The 16,320-nt window shown below is 32.1% G+C and overlaps 1 protein-coding gene across 1 annotated transcript; it reads right to left on the reverse strand.

Annotated features, from left to right (window-relative positions):
* Positions 1-528: 528 nt before the first annotated feature.
* Positions 529-7,307, reverse strand: LOC139526967 (E3 ubiquitin-protein ligase TRIM71-like). Its single transcript, XM_071322156.1, has 2 exons — positions 7,200-7,307; positions 529-3,291 (listed from the first exon to the last, which is right to left on the reverse strand). The coding sequence occupies exon 2, from the start codon at positions 3,276-3,278 to the stop codon at positions 1,575-1,577; it is 1,704 nt and encodes a 567-aa protein (XP_071178257.1). The 5' UTR covers positions 3,279-3,291; positions 7,200-7,307; the 3' UTR covers positions 529-1,574.
* Between the last annotated feature and the right edge of the window lie 9,013 nt (positions 7,308-16,320).

Here is a 16,320-nt window from a genome sequence, read left to right on the forward strand (position 1 = left end):
CAGGATTAATATGCTATATACACGGGTCATAACCACAGGGTTGACACCACTAAATTGTCAAATTGTTACCTATTGTAGTATTTTAATCAGTAAGACTTTCTAAGATAACAATACGAATACTAAAAATCTGGACTAAAAATAAGGCGTATAGGTACAGTTTTCAATTTGTTAGTGGGCATGACGTAAAACAGCGAAGCAAAGAATTCAACTTTATTTATAACTTATATAGGACAATGCTGTTGATTAAAAAATACTCCATTCCAGGACCTTTTGTTTTCCAAATAATTAATATTATTGTTTCAGTTCGACGAGTTCAAACAGAAAGACTTGAAAGCAGAGAAAAACTGTGTATCTTATAATCGGCATGACTTTATCAGATGACAATACTAATACTAAAATAAGGCTTGCGCATAGTTATATACTTTAATTCAGTCACGGACTCGTGATATTACGGGTGTGTTCTAGTTCTATAGAAATTTGAGATTTTTAAATTGGAACAAACAAAATATCAAAGGTAGATAAATACAATTAAATGTACATGATGTATACACACTAAAAATGTCCCTCTAAATTATTGAAAAAGGAGCTAAATAAACATATCACAAATGTTACAGAAGAAATACGTTAACATAGTTGTGTATTTTTTAACAAGTCGGACAATGGTTTCTACTTTCGAAGGTTGTTTAAAAACTTAAAATGAGGTTGGACAGAATTTGTATCAAGATGTAATGCTGGTTTGATACACTCCCCGAAGACATTACATACATTGGCATCTAGTCAAAACTTGCATGAATGTGTATGTATGTGGCTGTCCCAAGTCAGGAGCCTGTAATTCAGTGGTTGACGTTTGTTTACGTGCTACATATTTGTTTTTCGTTCATTTTTTATATAAATAAGGCCGTTAGTTTTCTCATTGCATTGTTTTACATTGTCATTTTTGGGCCTTTTAAAGGTGACTATGCGGTTATGGAGTTTTGCTCATTGTTAAAAGCCGTACGGTGACCTATAGTTGTTAATTTCTGTGTCATTTGTGGAGAGTTGTCTCAATGGCAATCATACCAAATCTTCTTTTTAATATATTCCAGTAAAATACATTTCTTCAGTAACCGATTAATGCATACAAAAATTATTTGAAACCGTATCTTACGTATTAAAACATGATGTGAAAAGATAAGATGAAATGGCAAATATATAACATATATATATATATATCGAATAGAGCAAATAATAAAGACAGATAGATATATAAAGATATATTGTTTCCACTAAACTCGCGTATTACAATGAAACCTTGATCACTGGCGGACATGAAGACATAATATGTTCATCTTTAACATGTATATCATTATACATCTTTATATGTACATGTAGATGTGGTTTAAGTTCCAATGAGACATCTCTTCATCCAAGTCCCAATCGAGGTCCCAATTTATTAAACCGTTATAGGCCAAATGACGGTCATCGGCATGCAGCTTTGGAAATTTATTAATGTCTTGTTTTGATGTTATTTTAAGTGTATATTTTTTTCTATAAATATTTTCATTTTCTTCTACAGATAACATTTATAAATTGCTTTAAATTCTAAACAGGAAAGCAACACCGTTTGTCCTATTACTAACAAGAAGACTCTGTGTTTTTCTGTCAATGGAGATGTCTGTCGGTACGTTGATTTCGTTGGCTTCTGACAATAACATCCTACTTGTTAGACCATCCGGTGAAATTATAATGATATTGTTGCTTTTTTCACATGCTACATAGATAAACTGGTTGTTATCTATCGCTATGCCTATCGGTTTGTTTAATTCTTTGGTGTCATTTTCCCATAACGTGTCTCCATCGTCCTGCATAGACAACACTTTGTTGCTTTTCCAATTAGTGCAGTAGAATTTGTCTTTAAACATAGTAAGACATTCCCACAATTTTGAATTCATTTTTATGCATCTAAGTTCTCTACCCTCAAGATCTAGAATATAAACACTTTCACTCATATCACTATTTAGATATTCTGCAACAACTATTACTTTGCCATTGGAATCAATGCCATAGCACTTTGTATTATTTTCTCGTACAATGGTTTTACTTATTTCTCTACTGACTAAATCGATCTTTACGATTTTGTGACTGTCGCATAGAGTAACTGCAACAGTATTTTCTTTGATATAGCAAACATAATAAGGTGTATCTCCGAACGTGATGACTGTTTCTATGTCATTATCTTTGTTCTTATATTTTATCAGTTGCTTGGCTGTCTTATCTACAAATAAAAGGTGACCATTCGGCAGAATTTGACAACCAGTTATATTCGTGGCGTTTTTGGGGAGCATGATTTTTTGTTTTAAAACTGGACTGATATCATTAATCGTTTTCACCGCAGGAACAGATATTGGTACTTGACATTCAACTTTCTTTTTCAGTTCTAAACTACATGGAACCGAACTTACAGAAACGCTTCCAAAACATATGAGCTTTTGTACAGAGGATTTTACATCGGACGAAATGTTTACTTCGATATTCAATTCGTCAAGGTCGCCTGATTGTATTAATTTCTGAAGATATCTAACTTCTTCTGTCGTCATATTTTCCATTTCCTGTATCCCAATAAAAGTTTGGAGCTCAGTTGCGAAATTCTTCATTTTTGTGAGGTCTTCTAGATAGTTTTTGACACGACTACGTTTGGTCTCCACCTGATTTATAACTTTCTTTGTTTCTGTCTCCAGCTTGTTATGTTCTACATCTAGTTCCTTTATCACTCTTTGTTCTAAATTATCCAAATGTTCATTTAAAGATTTGCGTATAAGGTTAATTTCTTCGATTTTAGTCTTTTTCTGATTTAGTATCGTTGATAGTCGACGATTCAAATATGTAATGATCATTTCATAATTTTCGTTAGCATCATTCAAATCTTGTTCAACACGGGTCACTGACGTTAACGATTTTACATCTTTCATAATATCAGTCAGGCGTTTTAAATCCTTGCAGTTCTGATGTTTGTCTGTAAAGCACTGCAAACAACAAGCAGCTGAATGATTTGGACAATACAGTTCGTATCTCTGGTCATGATAAGGACACATGTTACTTGTCTTTTTGATAAAATCTGGTAACTTCTCATAGTCGTTTGATAGAAGAGTTGTATGTTGTTTTGATGATTTATTTCTTGAATGGTGTTTGTCACAATCATGGCATAGAAATGTATCGCATTCTGTGCACCATGTTATTGCTTCATTGTTGACGTCATCTTCTTTACATAAGTTACAAAACTTGATATCAGACGCGGCCATATTATGATTGTATCTAAAAGGAAGGATACACTGATTAATATATTAACAAGTTTGATATAAAAATAATGAGCGAATTATTCAAGAATAACATCCTCACTGATACTTGCAGACGATGGAAACTGTCATCATTGAAACGACTAAAAAAGTACAAGCTCTTTGCAAACAACATAGATCAGATTAATCAGATTCGACTAAACACAGGACGTGTGCTTTTATTTGATTTAGATAAAATACCGACATAGCTAGATAATACAATTAATTATCTAATTACTTACACAATTCTATATTCATATTATTGTTATTGTTGTAATATACATCAAATAACATAATTACAAACATAACCTTGATTTATATTCATTTTTTAGAAATTTATTTGTGATGTCAATTTAGTGATACGTTGATCCAGTCATGTGACGGACAGGTCGTAGCACTGCTGTGCTTGTTTGCGTACTGTCCTAGTTTGTTTTACGTGTTCGTTTTTATTCTGTGGTAAGCATGTCGAAATGTTCTATTGTATTGTTTATTTGTATATGTCTCTGTCCTGAATGTTTTTGCATTTATTTATACTGTATTCCTGTCACGTAATGATATCATGTAAGTGTTATATTTAACATTGACATAAATGCACGATGTTTGGCAAGCCGTAAAACCAGGTTCAACCCACCATTTTGACTTAAAATGTCCTGTACCAAAACAGGAAAATGGCAAATTTAATCTTACAGTTTGTTTATGTGTGTGTGTTGCTTTTGTTATGATATTGTTATTATCATATTTATTTAGTTGGCCTGATTTGTTTTGTGTGGCTTAAGAATGTTTACATTATAATGTTTTTACAAAATAATACACATTATGTTACATCTTTGCTGTTTAGAAATCATTGGAACAATTATAGATACTCATGGAATGATTCGAACTTTTAATTTCACTTACATAACCATGATAAAGTTTCCAGAATGATCATTACAAAAGATGCGTAATTTAAATATCTAGGTATGTAGAATTTTCCGTTTCAAGTATATATACTTGTGTATAACCAATCTTGTTAAATTTTACTATTGATTTGTGTCTTTTGTTGGCTACAATTTAAAGGTGATTTCTGGCCGTAACACTTTGTCGTTTGTTTTTGTTGGACTTCAGTGTTTCTGTTGTTTGGTTGTTTTCCTCCTATAGTGGATGTGCTTTTCTCTGTTTTAGTCTTCAACCTGGATTTGTTTGATCTCAATCGATTTATGACTTTCGAACAGCGGTATACTACTGTTGCCTTTTTGCCAATGTTTAAAAATTCAGACACATAAAACAAATATTATCAATGAACAAAACTAGTTCAAAATTTCCAAAAGCAGAAAGGTTCTATACCGGATTGAAATGACTTAATTAACAAGCAAAGCATGATAAATTGAAAGAGCTAAATGTGTGTTTTAAGTGGGTCTCATTGGGGTCTAAGCGTGACTGCCGATTTTTTTGTAAGCGTGACAGGTGAAAATCAAATTATTGTGTCGTGAAAACGGGAAATGAGGTCTATCGGGACCCGGGAAATTACAAAAAAAATGAGAATTGTTTACGTGCATAGTGTAAGCGGGATACGCGATCTGACAAAACAGTTAGCGGGATCCGGGATCGGAACCCCAAAATGAGACCCCCTTTTAATTAGTTATTAAAGGTACCAGGATTATAATTTAGTACGCCAGACGCGCGTTTCGTCTACATACGACTCATCAGTAACGCTTAACTGTTCTGCAATGAAAAATTACTATCTTTACATTTTTTATTGTTGTTATTTGCTCTCAACTAACTGTCAGTAACTGCGAGTACTCTCAGATCTGTTCTTTGTGTCTTGTTTGTTGTTAGTGATGGATATATACCCTGCCACAACCTGTCTGTCGTTTGCTTTTTTTTATGTTTTTCTTTGAACTGATCTGATGAGTTAAGCCTTCTGATACTTAAATTGAACTTTGTTTGTAATTTGTCTCATTTGCAATAAAACAAAATTATTTTTATATATATATATCAAAATTAAAAAAAATAACTTAACAAAAGACTGAAAGTCATTTAAACATTATTTTATAAGGAATACACTCGTTTCTGCCATATAAGCATGATAAGTATGCCCCTACTGCTAGCTCTGTGAGTCAGTTTAGATGAAAAAAGATATCTATTCATATAGGGTCTATGGGAAGGAACTACAAAAATGGATCGCTAAGAGCAGGGTCTTTTACAGAATTAGCTATCAAACTATTGAGGAAGCAAATTTAAAAGCGGGATTTTTATTAACTTACAATACATTACGAGTTTTGATAATTGTTCATGTTGTTTAAAGCAGTACAGTGACCTATATATACCGTTGATCAGGTTGGGAACAAACCCCCTGGATGGTGATTATACCTGTATAGAGGGATAATCCTTCTTTAGAGGGTAAAAATTATCCCTCTATAGAGGGGTATTTTTGTTTGCACTGGAATTAAAGCAAATTAGGGCAGAATGGCATTCTCTTCTTATTATGAGAGTAACCTGGAACAGTTGATGCACCAATTGATGTACTTAATTTAATATGCACATGCCCAGTTTGATGCTTATCTAACTAAATATAAAATCTATTATTAACCATGATTGAAAGCTGTGATGATCAGGTAAAATCTACTCACTTATGCCTCACTGAACAGAATTTCTATTGTTAGATTTAACATGAAATTTAAAGGTCAACTATTCCTTTTGTTGTTGATCAGGTGTTCAGATAGGTATACAATAGATTGCAAGTTTTGTCACTTTAGCAGAAAACTGGTTATCCCAATTTTTAGTAAAGTGCATATGTTGATGCATATAATGCTAGAGATTATAGCTAATATAACTAGAAAATGCCATTCTGCCTTAATTTGCTTTAAATCCAGTGCAAACAAAAATACCCCTCTATAGAGGGATAATTTTTACCCTCTAAAGAAGGATTATCCCTCTATACAGGTATAATCACCATCCAGGAGGTTTGTTCCCAACCTGTTGATCACAAACACAAGTAGCCCCTTGTTCCTTTGGTTGTCTCATTGGCAATTGTATCTTATCTAATGATCTACATACAAACGAGACTTATACATATGAATACTCATACTGTCCATGGCTCATAAATAAACAATTCGCCTTTTCAGAAATAAATGTTTTCATGATAGGACTTTAGTCCAAATAATTATGACGTCTTGAAAGGCTATTATAATTTTTTTTCTTTGACGCCAGCTTACAAATTGTCAAAGAAAAAAATTATAATAGCCTTTCAAGACGTCATAATTATTTGGACTAGATAGGAGGGGGAGGACAGGGGTAAGGGAGACAGGGAGAAAGGGGGTAGGAGAAAGGAGAAAGGGGTGGGAGAAAGGAGAAAGGGGTAGGAGAAAGGAGAGGAAGGCTGGGAGAAAGGAGAAAAAGTTGGAGAAAGGAGAAAAAATTAAATATCTCTCCTTTTAAAAAATTTTCTAATATTTCAAGAAAAAATATCTCAAAAGGAGATGTTTTATTCTAATGGAAGAAAGGAGAACGGGGGTAGGAGAAAGGAGAAGAGGGGTGGGAGAAGGGAGAAGGGTACCCCCCTGTCCTCCCCCTCAGATAGGACTTGCACTTTGTAAGTCCGTCGATCTCTGTTATTATGTCTGACTTCCTTTCTTTCAATTCCTATCAATTCAAAACAGTCTACTATTTATTATAGTTTACTGTTAACATGGTCAACAATTTTACACCAAATTACATACCAAATCAGAAGTTAGACGTGTATCCTCGAGCGTGTATCTTTCTTAGGTATTGTTGATAAGCCATTGACAGTACTTTCGTTTTCAATTTTTTGTATTTAAAATTGATGTAACTGTAACGTGTGTAATAAATACAAATAATGTAAAAGAGCCAAGACGTTTTTTTTTGTTTTGATTAACAGTTTAACCTTACCAGCTTCCCGTCAGAAAATCTAAGTAGATGAAAATGAAGTAAACATCCACAAGGAAGAATGAAATGCAGGTGGAAGAAAGTTCCGCTGATGTAGGCCCTGAGGTAACCGGGGGAAGGTCTAAAACGCGGAAGTGGAAAACGCGGAAGTGAAAAATGGGTGTATTATAACTAATATCTCTGGAACCGCTTAAGTTAAATCGATAAATAAAACTGATTCTGAAAGCTATTATAATAGGCTATAAGATGAAATTAAAAAAATATATATTTGAATATTCTTTTTTACCGAAAAGTTGACCGGAAGTCTTTCTTAGTGTGACTCTGGCAACACATTTTTGAACATTAAAACTTAAATTCACGAAAAAGCATATAACCTGGTCAAAGTCTGTAAATTGATTCTTATAGACATTTAAATGAAAAATAATATGATATAAACAAAAAAATAAATATATTACTATACAAGGGCAAAAAGTTGACCGGAAGTCACTCTTGTACACAAATGTTGAAGTGAAATTTTCAACTATGAATTAAAATTCACAAAAATATAAAAAGCCCGGTCAAAGTCTGTCAATTGATTCTCAAAGACATTTAAATGACAAATAATATGATATAAAGAAAAAAATATATATTACTATAAAAGGGCAAAAAGTTGACCGGAAGTCACCCTTGTGTACACATATTGTGAAATTTTCAACTTTGAATTAAAATTCACAAAAATATAAAAAGCCCGGTCAAAATCGAGAACAAGATTCGAAATACCCTATCCACGGGAGATCTGATAGAGTTTTTGTTTTTTTAGTGGGGGTTTCTATTTCATCTAAGTTGATATCGTCTATCTTTCTTTTTTTTTCTTTGTAGAACCGGGAGAGTACCGTTTGCGCCAAAAATGCGTCCTTTTGCGCCACAACCTTTTTTCTCAAATGCTACGTTTGAGCCACATGTTTTAAAATTAGATGGATTCATTTGCGCCAAAAATAAAACATACGATTGCGCTAGTTAAAAGAAAATTACTTCCTTACTCCTTTATTCAGAGTTGGAACCGACAGTGTAACACGGCACATGTTTCCTTTTCTGAAACATATGTTTGTATTACTGCTGCTGCATGGGTACTTCCCAATTTAATGTATGTATTAGCTTTTAACTTCTTTTTATTGTCCAAAACACAAACATTGAAGGATGAAATCCATAAAATAGTTAATAAATAGTTCATAATAATAATAAAGCCCATACGCATGGTGGGAACAAAGCTCTGTGTCATCAACATTTGTGGCTAAAACATAAAGAGCAAAAACTTCTATTTTCTATATTGGCATATCTTTGTTAAGCAAAGCAATAAGTTTTATTCTCTCTCTGTACATTGACTGTCTAATGCTGCTTAAGTCATTTAATTCTCTTCAGAAACTCGTCTTTATGGTGAAATATCTCCTAACATAAGAATACATATATAGTAATCATTAATATTTATGATAGATATATGTACAGGTAAATTGGCGCAAATGAGTTCCGAATATTGGCGCAATTGATACATTTTGAAAATAAAATTTGGCACAAATGATACCCCTGAAAAACAGTAATTGGCGCAAAAGGACTGCTGCCGTAGAACCAAAGTAATTAAATTATTGTCAACAATAAACCGTGCCAAACTTTGTTGACTGCTATCAGTCGGGTATTCTATGACAGGTTGTTGATTAACTATTACCTCATTATTTTCTAATTTGTGAATTTAAATTGCCTAAAGGATTAGTGTCAGATTGGAAAGAATTAGACTGAAAACGTGGCTTGTCGTTTTTTAAATATTTAATTACTTCATCAGGACTTACAATTCTTTTTGGAAATATAACATCTGATGGTGAAATAAATGCTCTACTAAACTCTTTTTTAAATGATAATTTCCTAAACCAGAACGTCCACGTAAAATTTCGAAATTCTCAAAATTTTGTATGTAATAAAAACCCAAAGCCAGTAAATCTGCTGGTAGCTCTTTCCAATAATTTTCTCTTTTTAAAAAGGCATTCATACTTTCGGAAAGATTGTTTGTTATTCCAGAATAAGGATCAAACATGCCGGGATATTTTTCAATTAACCATTTACCAGAGTGATTTTGAATTGCCGGAGATATATGTTTATTGTCTAAGAATAGAAACGGGGAGATTTGAAAAATTAATTTTAAAAGATCGAGTCTGTGATAATTGTATGAATATTTTAGAAGATGAAGCCCATGTTATTTTATCGTGTCCTTTGTATGATGATTTTAGAAAAAAATTATTTGATGAAGCAACACATTTTAATAGTGATTTTATGTCTTTTGATGATAAACAGAAATTAGTGTTTTTTATTTACAGATAATAATATGATTCGTAGCTGTGCCAAAGCCTGTAATCTTATTTTAAATAGACGTAGAAATGTTTTATACTGTAAATAATGTTAATGTCAATATGTTTTATAATAGATGCATTCTTTATATAATTTTTAATGTTATAGTCTCCTGTAATTCTGTACAGAATGGCTCTCTTTTTATATTTATATATTTTTACATTTAAGGTAATGTTGTATTATATATTATTGAGAGATGAGACTTAAATAAAATATTGAATTGAATTGAAAATTCAAAAGCATTAAAGAGACTGTCGGTCTAGACTTTGCTATTTTATTTTAATGTTTTGCTCATTAATTTTATTACATATAATTTAGGTATTTGATATCTACTTTTTTTATATAAATTTTAGCATTAGTTCAGTTCCATTTAAGTATTTTTACGTAAATTTTAGTTTGAAGTTGAATTTTTTACTTATTCTTTTACACACAAGATAGGGTTCCGGGCAACATTTTTTTTCTATTTTGAATTTTGAGGTATGTATTTCTATATTTCTATATCATACCATTTGTCAATGAATTTTCTTTCTGAATCATTTTCAGGATTTTGACCGGGCTTTTTATATTTTTGAGAATTTTAGTATCAAAGTGAAAATTTCACTTCATCATTTGTATACAAGGGTGACTTCCGGTCAACATTTTTACCATTTATAGTAATGTAAATATATTTTTCTTTATATCATATTAATTGTTATTGAATTGTCTTTAGGAATCATGTTCTCGATTTTGACTTCATCATTTATATACAAGGGTGACTTCCGGTCAACTTTTAGCCCTTTTATAGTAATATATTTATTTTTTTATTTATATCATAATATTTGTCATTTAAATATCTTTAAGAATCAATTTACAGACTTTGACCGGGTTATATGCTTTTTCGTGAATTTAAGTTTTAATGTTCAAAAATGCGTTGCCAGAGTCACACTAAGAAAGACTTCCGGTCAACTTTTCGGTAAAAAAGCATATTCAAATATATATTTTTTTAATTTTATCTTATAGCCTATTATAATAGCTTTCAGAATCTGTTTTATTTATCGATTTAACTTAAGCGGTTCCGGAGATATTAGTTATAATACACCCATTTTCCACTTCCGTGTTTTCCACTTCCGCGTTTTAGACCCTCCCGGTAACCGGTGCCCTCAGGTAACCGGGTAAATTGGTCGTCGATTATTTCGCACGAAAAGATAGTTCCCTATATTGATCAATCTTAATACCATGTTGTAATGCGGCTTAATACCAAAATAAAAAACAAAATAGATATATTGCTTGGTAATATAATTATGATGTAATTAAATAATTTCTTCATTCTCAATGTAGCACTTCATGGACGTTGTATTGTTTATGTTATGTGTTTGTTCAGGTATATATATAAATTTGTTCATTGGAGATGATTTGGTTGTATTTTGTGATGGTTTTTTAGGGGGTGTGGTGACCTCAGGTAACCTCCGTAATTAAAGAATAGTACATGCTATGCTATGATATATTATTATGCTGCAATAAACTAATTTCTTCATTCTGAATGTAGGACTTCATGGACACTGCAAAGCTTATGTCATATATTTGTTAAGATAACTTGAGTTAGATGGGTTATATCTCTTATGTTGGTTTTTTTTTTGGTGGGGGGTACCTCAGGTATCAATGTAATAAAATAGTAATAGATACAATGCTAGGGTATATAACTATTATGTAATAAATTAATTGATTCATTAGGACTTCATAGAGGTTGTATTGTTTGTGTAATGTATTTTTAAGGTGAAATGAGTTAATTTTGAGTTAAATGGGTTATATTCGGGTTTTATTTTTGGGGTGAACTAAGGTACCCCTATAATAAAAGAATAAAAAATTGAAAACAACACGTTTAATAATTTTTTGCGTCCGAAGCGCTTTTCTGGATTTACTTTCATCAGGAATGCTCAAAGCCAAACATTTGAAATCCGAAGATGTATAAGTACCGAAACATTGAAAGAGCTATATGTCAAAAATACCTAAAATAAATAGCAAAATTCATCTAAAGCCAACTTTGCCTGAGGGAGTTGAAACCTTAGTTTCTTAATATATTCAAAATTTATAAACGGACAATTTAAGTAAAGTTTGTTAAATCATGTCAGTATCGGAGTACTGACTACTGAGCTGATGATGCCCTCGGGGACTGATAGTCCACCAGCAGAGGTATCGACCCAGTGATGTAAAAAAAATTAAAACAACACGTTTCATAATTTCTTGCATCCGAAGCGCTTTTCTGGATTTATCTTCATCAGGAACATAATAAGAGATACAATGCTAGGGTATATATTTATGCTGTAATAAACTAATTTCTTCATTTTAAATGTAGGACTTCATGAACATGACGAACATTGCATAGTTTATGTCATATATTTGTTAAGATAACTTGAGCTTAATTGGTAATTTTTATAGGGTTTTTTTTTCAGAGGGTAACCATATGTACCACTTATAATGAATAACTATTAGATGCAATGCTAGGGTATATAAATCTGTAATAAATAATTTGTTCACTTTAAAATGAAGGACTTTATGGACGTTGTATTGTGTGTGTAATTTTTTTCTTAATGTGAACTGAGTTAATTTGAGTAAAATGGGTTATATTTGTTTTTTTAGGGAGGGTGACCTCAGGTATATCCCTGTTATAGAAGATATATAGATACAATGCTAGAGCATATAATTATGCTGTAATATCTTACAACAGATTACATAAGGGTTTTATTAAGCCAGTCTTCATACACTACAGATTACCTGATTTCATCTTCATTCAACCAATCTGTATATACTACAGTGTATTCAGATTTGTGTTATAAAGGGGACCTCGGGTAATCTGTCTATGAAAACTCGTTTAATAAGGGTGACCTGAGGTAATCTGTGTATGCAGACTGATTTCATAAAGGTGACCTCAGGTAATTTGTGTAAATGGTGTATGCAGACAGGTTAAACAAAGGTGACCTCAGGTAATCTGTCGTGTATGAAGACTGGCTCAATAAAGGTTGCCTCAGGTAATATGTAGTGTTTTGAGATTTGTTTAATAATGTTGACCTCAGAAATATGTTTTGAATGTAGAGTTGTTCACTAAAAGGTGACCATAGGTTATCTGTAGTGTATTGGGATTTGTTTAATAAAGGTGACCTCAGGTAATTTGTGTAATCTGTGTATACAGACTGGTTAAATAAAGGTGAACCTAGGTAATATGTTGTGTATGAAAACTTCTTTGATAAAGGTGGCCTTAGGTAATCTGAAGCGTTTTTAGATTTGTTTGATGATGGCGACCTCAGGTATATGCAGACTGGTTAAATTAAGGTGACCTCAGGTAATCTGTGTATGCAGACTGGTTTAACAAAGATGACCTCAGGTAATCTGTCGTGTATGGAAACGGGTTTTATAACGGTGACCTTAGGTAATCTGTAGTGTATGACGACTCGTTGAATGAAGATGTGAAGTGTATAAAGACTGGTTTAGTTAACCCCTTATGTAATATGTTGTGAATGAAAACTGTTTTAATAATGTCTTCAGGTAATCTGTAGTGTATTCAGATTTGTTTTATAAAGGTGATCTCAGGTAATCTGTCAATAAAGAAAACGCACGTCTGGCGTGAATACAAAATTAATCCTGGTATTTATGATGAGTTTATTGTTAAGTTAAACATTTATGATATAGGAGTTCCCTTATATGTATTTATTATGCTTTTATTATACCCATATAAGAGAATGATGATGTTTTTTTTAGCAATTGATCCCTGTAGCTTAAGTCTGAGTGTCTTCAAAATATTCAAATAGAAGCTGTTAGAACTATTACAGGATTACGATGTAATTCCTCAAGACAAAAACTTTATATTGAATAAAGGCAACAGTAGTATACCGCTGATCGAAATTCATAAATCGATAGAGAAAAAACAAATCCGGGTTACAAACTAAAACTGAGGGAAACGCATCAAATATAAGAGAAATATGACACAACAGAAACAAAACATTAAAATGTAACACACACAGAAACGAACTATAATATAACAATAGCCATTTCCCTGACTTGGTACAGGGCATTTAAGAACAAAAACGGTGGGTTGGACCTGGTTTTGTGGCATGCCAAACCTCCCGCTTTAATGGCAATGTTAATTATAACATTTAAATGACAACATTACATACAGGACTACAATACAAATAAATGGGAAAAAAATATATGACAGAGAAACACACGAATAATAGTCAACAAAGGTACCATGGGATAAGGATACTTAATAAAATTCATTGTCAACGCAGAAATAATGCTAGCAACCTAAAATCTCATTTGTTTTATCAGTTCTTATCCGACAATACTTTTTGTACAAATTGTTTTCCCCCTGTTAAAGGCAACCAACATTTCTCATTTATTTGCCCTAAGAACAGTGATATAATACAGATCATATTTGATTCCAACACGACGGGTGCCACATGTGGAGCAGGATCTGCTAACCCTTCTGGAGCACCTGAGATCACCCCTAGTTTTTGGTGGGATTCGTGTTGTTTATTCTTTAGTTTTCTATGTTGTGTCATGTGTACTATTGTTTGTCTGTTTGTCTTTGTCATTTTTAGCCATGGCGTTGTCAGTTTATTTTAGATTTATTAGTTTGACTGTCCCTTTGATATCTTTCGTCCCTCTTTTTTTTGGACTCCATTTACTCTATTGCGGATAATGTTGACATAAATATTGAACTAGTAATTTTTGGAAACAGATAATTTACATTTGATTTTAATATTGCTATTTTTAAATCTGTTCAGAGATTCATCAGTGACACTCAACGTTTTGTTTGAAATTTACTTATTTTTTGTTTAATTCATTTTTTTCTCCTCTACTTCAACATTAATTCATAATGACTTAGTTATAAAGGCTATTTGCATGGTTCAAGGTACTTGAATAAATAATGAGTAATTGCCTATATATTTAAATACACTTTACATTTAGTAAGTAACACTGTAATCACATCATATTTGCTCGTATGTGCTCATAAGTAGCATGCATGTTTCATTATATATTACATTATTTTAAATACAGTTGTTGATAATTGAATTATATCTTGTACATTTAATATGGAGAGAGCGCTTTTAAATATGATGTGCCTGTTGCTAAGAACTTTTCCTATCTTAATAAATAAAATATGTTTAATATCAAAGTCAATTTTATTAAACCATTCTTCATACATAAGTTTCGTGAGGACTTTATTGAACTAGTTGCCATAACACAATAGATTACCTGAGGTAACCTTTACTAAACCAGTCTTGTGTATTGTCAGTCTAAATAGAAAATAGAACAATGTATTTTTAGTTTATTCTATTTTTAGATCGTTATTACTACGCATATGGCACTATTACCGAGATTACCTGAGGGCACCGATTACTTCAGGGCATACAGCAGCGGACCTATCTTCCACCTGCGAATGAAATTGACGACTTGTCACGTGACAATAGTCACATGTTAGCTGATACACTGCATGTTTAACGTTTTAAACTCATACACACAGAAAATGTATCGAGACTATATAAAAAGTAAACATGAAGTGGACATTGTGTTTTAAATCATTATTAGGGTTTCTGAATGTGCTACGAAATGAAAATGGTTAAATTGTGTAACTCTTGAAAATTATGTTGAAAAAGCACAATCATTAAGGTTTATGTACCCTTGTGTTGATTCAATGCTAAACATATGGAAATTTTATAGAAAACCCACAGCCTTTGCCCTGATAGATATAGGATGATTGCATGCAGTGCTAGCATTGATTTCCTTAAAACAAGTTTTTTAATGTAGTTATTGGTTAAAACAAATAAAAATATGGACCAAATCAAGTACACCTTTTAGAGTGCGCTCGACTTTAGTGACTCAGCACGACGTATTTTCAAATTTACAGGTTGCTTAGAACTTTTTGTAAAGAATTAACACTAGCATATCATAGAAAAGCAAGTGAGTAATCTATGTTTCAAATTTTATAACAAAAATCTCTGTATTAAAGGCTGTGGATTTTATATAAAAATCTTGGTTTATTTGCCACAAAGTCCTCTATTTCTATTAAATGCAATGAAACAGTAGATCATAATGCTTTGCATCAAGTTTCCCCTCAGTATATGTACAAAACGGCCTATCTCCATTTTTCCTTTTATCTGTAGTTTCGATACAATTGAAGGCCATTGAAGTAACTTAGTTTACAAAGTTCGTATAGTCCTATAACATATGACTTCGCATTCTTATTCAATTTTTAACGTTTTTATACTGATATTTTCATTTTTTATTTTTTTTGAATGCGGGTGGCACATTGATAGTAAAAAGAAAATATCAGAACAGCAAATAGAAATAGTGAATAATGCCCCCGAGGTCATATGTTATAGGACTAAAACTTCGTACAACAATGGCTACAGAAGGGGTCATAAACCTTATATTCAATTCAAATATTTATTGCCATATAAGCAATTCTTTTTCATCAATTTGTCAATTTGACTGATTTGACTGAAATTTGTATCTTCTTCATTATGGTAAAACGTGTTCCTATGTTTTTGTATGTACTTGGGGATGTCTTTAAAGTGTTTCGTGCATACATTCCAGTGGCACTACCTTCAATGTATCAATCAAGTGTGTATTAGTTTAACACAATGAAATCATGTCTGTATGATTCGTCTTTTCAGAAATACATGTTTCCATGATATTTTCCAAAACCTACACCAACACGTTTCAATTGGCTAACTTTATCCAAAATAGTAGAAATTCAACCTATGTGGTAGAG

This window comes from Mytilus edulis, chromosome 6 (assembly GCF_963676685.1).
Source record: "Mytilus edulis chromosome 6, xbMytEdul2.2, whole genome shotgun sequence".
Taxonomy (NCBI): Eukaryota; Metazoa; Mollusca; class Bivalvia; order Mytilida; family Mytilidae; genus Mytilus; species Mytilus edulis.

Bases quoted from the DNA above. Each gene is read 5' to 3' on its own strand.
- LOC139526967 (XM_071322156.1), bottom strand. From the start codon at position 3,278: ATGGCCGCGTCTGATATCAAGTTTTGTAACTTATGTAAAGAAGATGAC.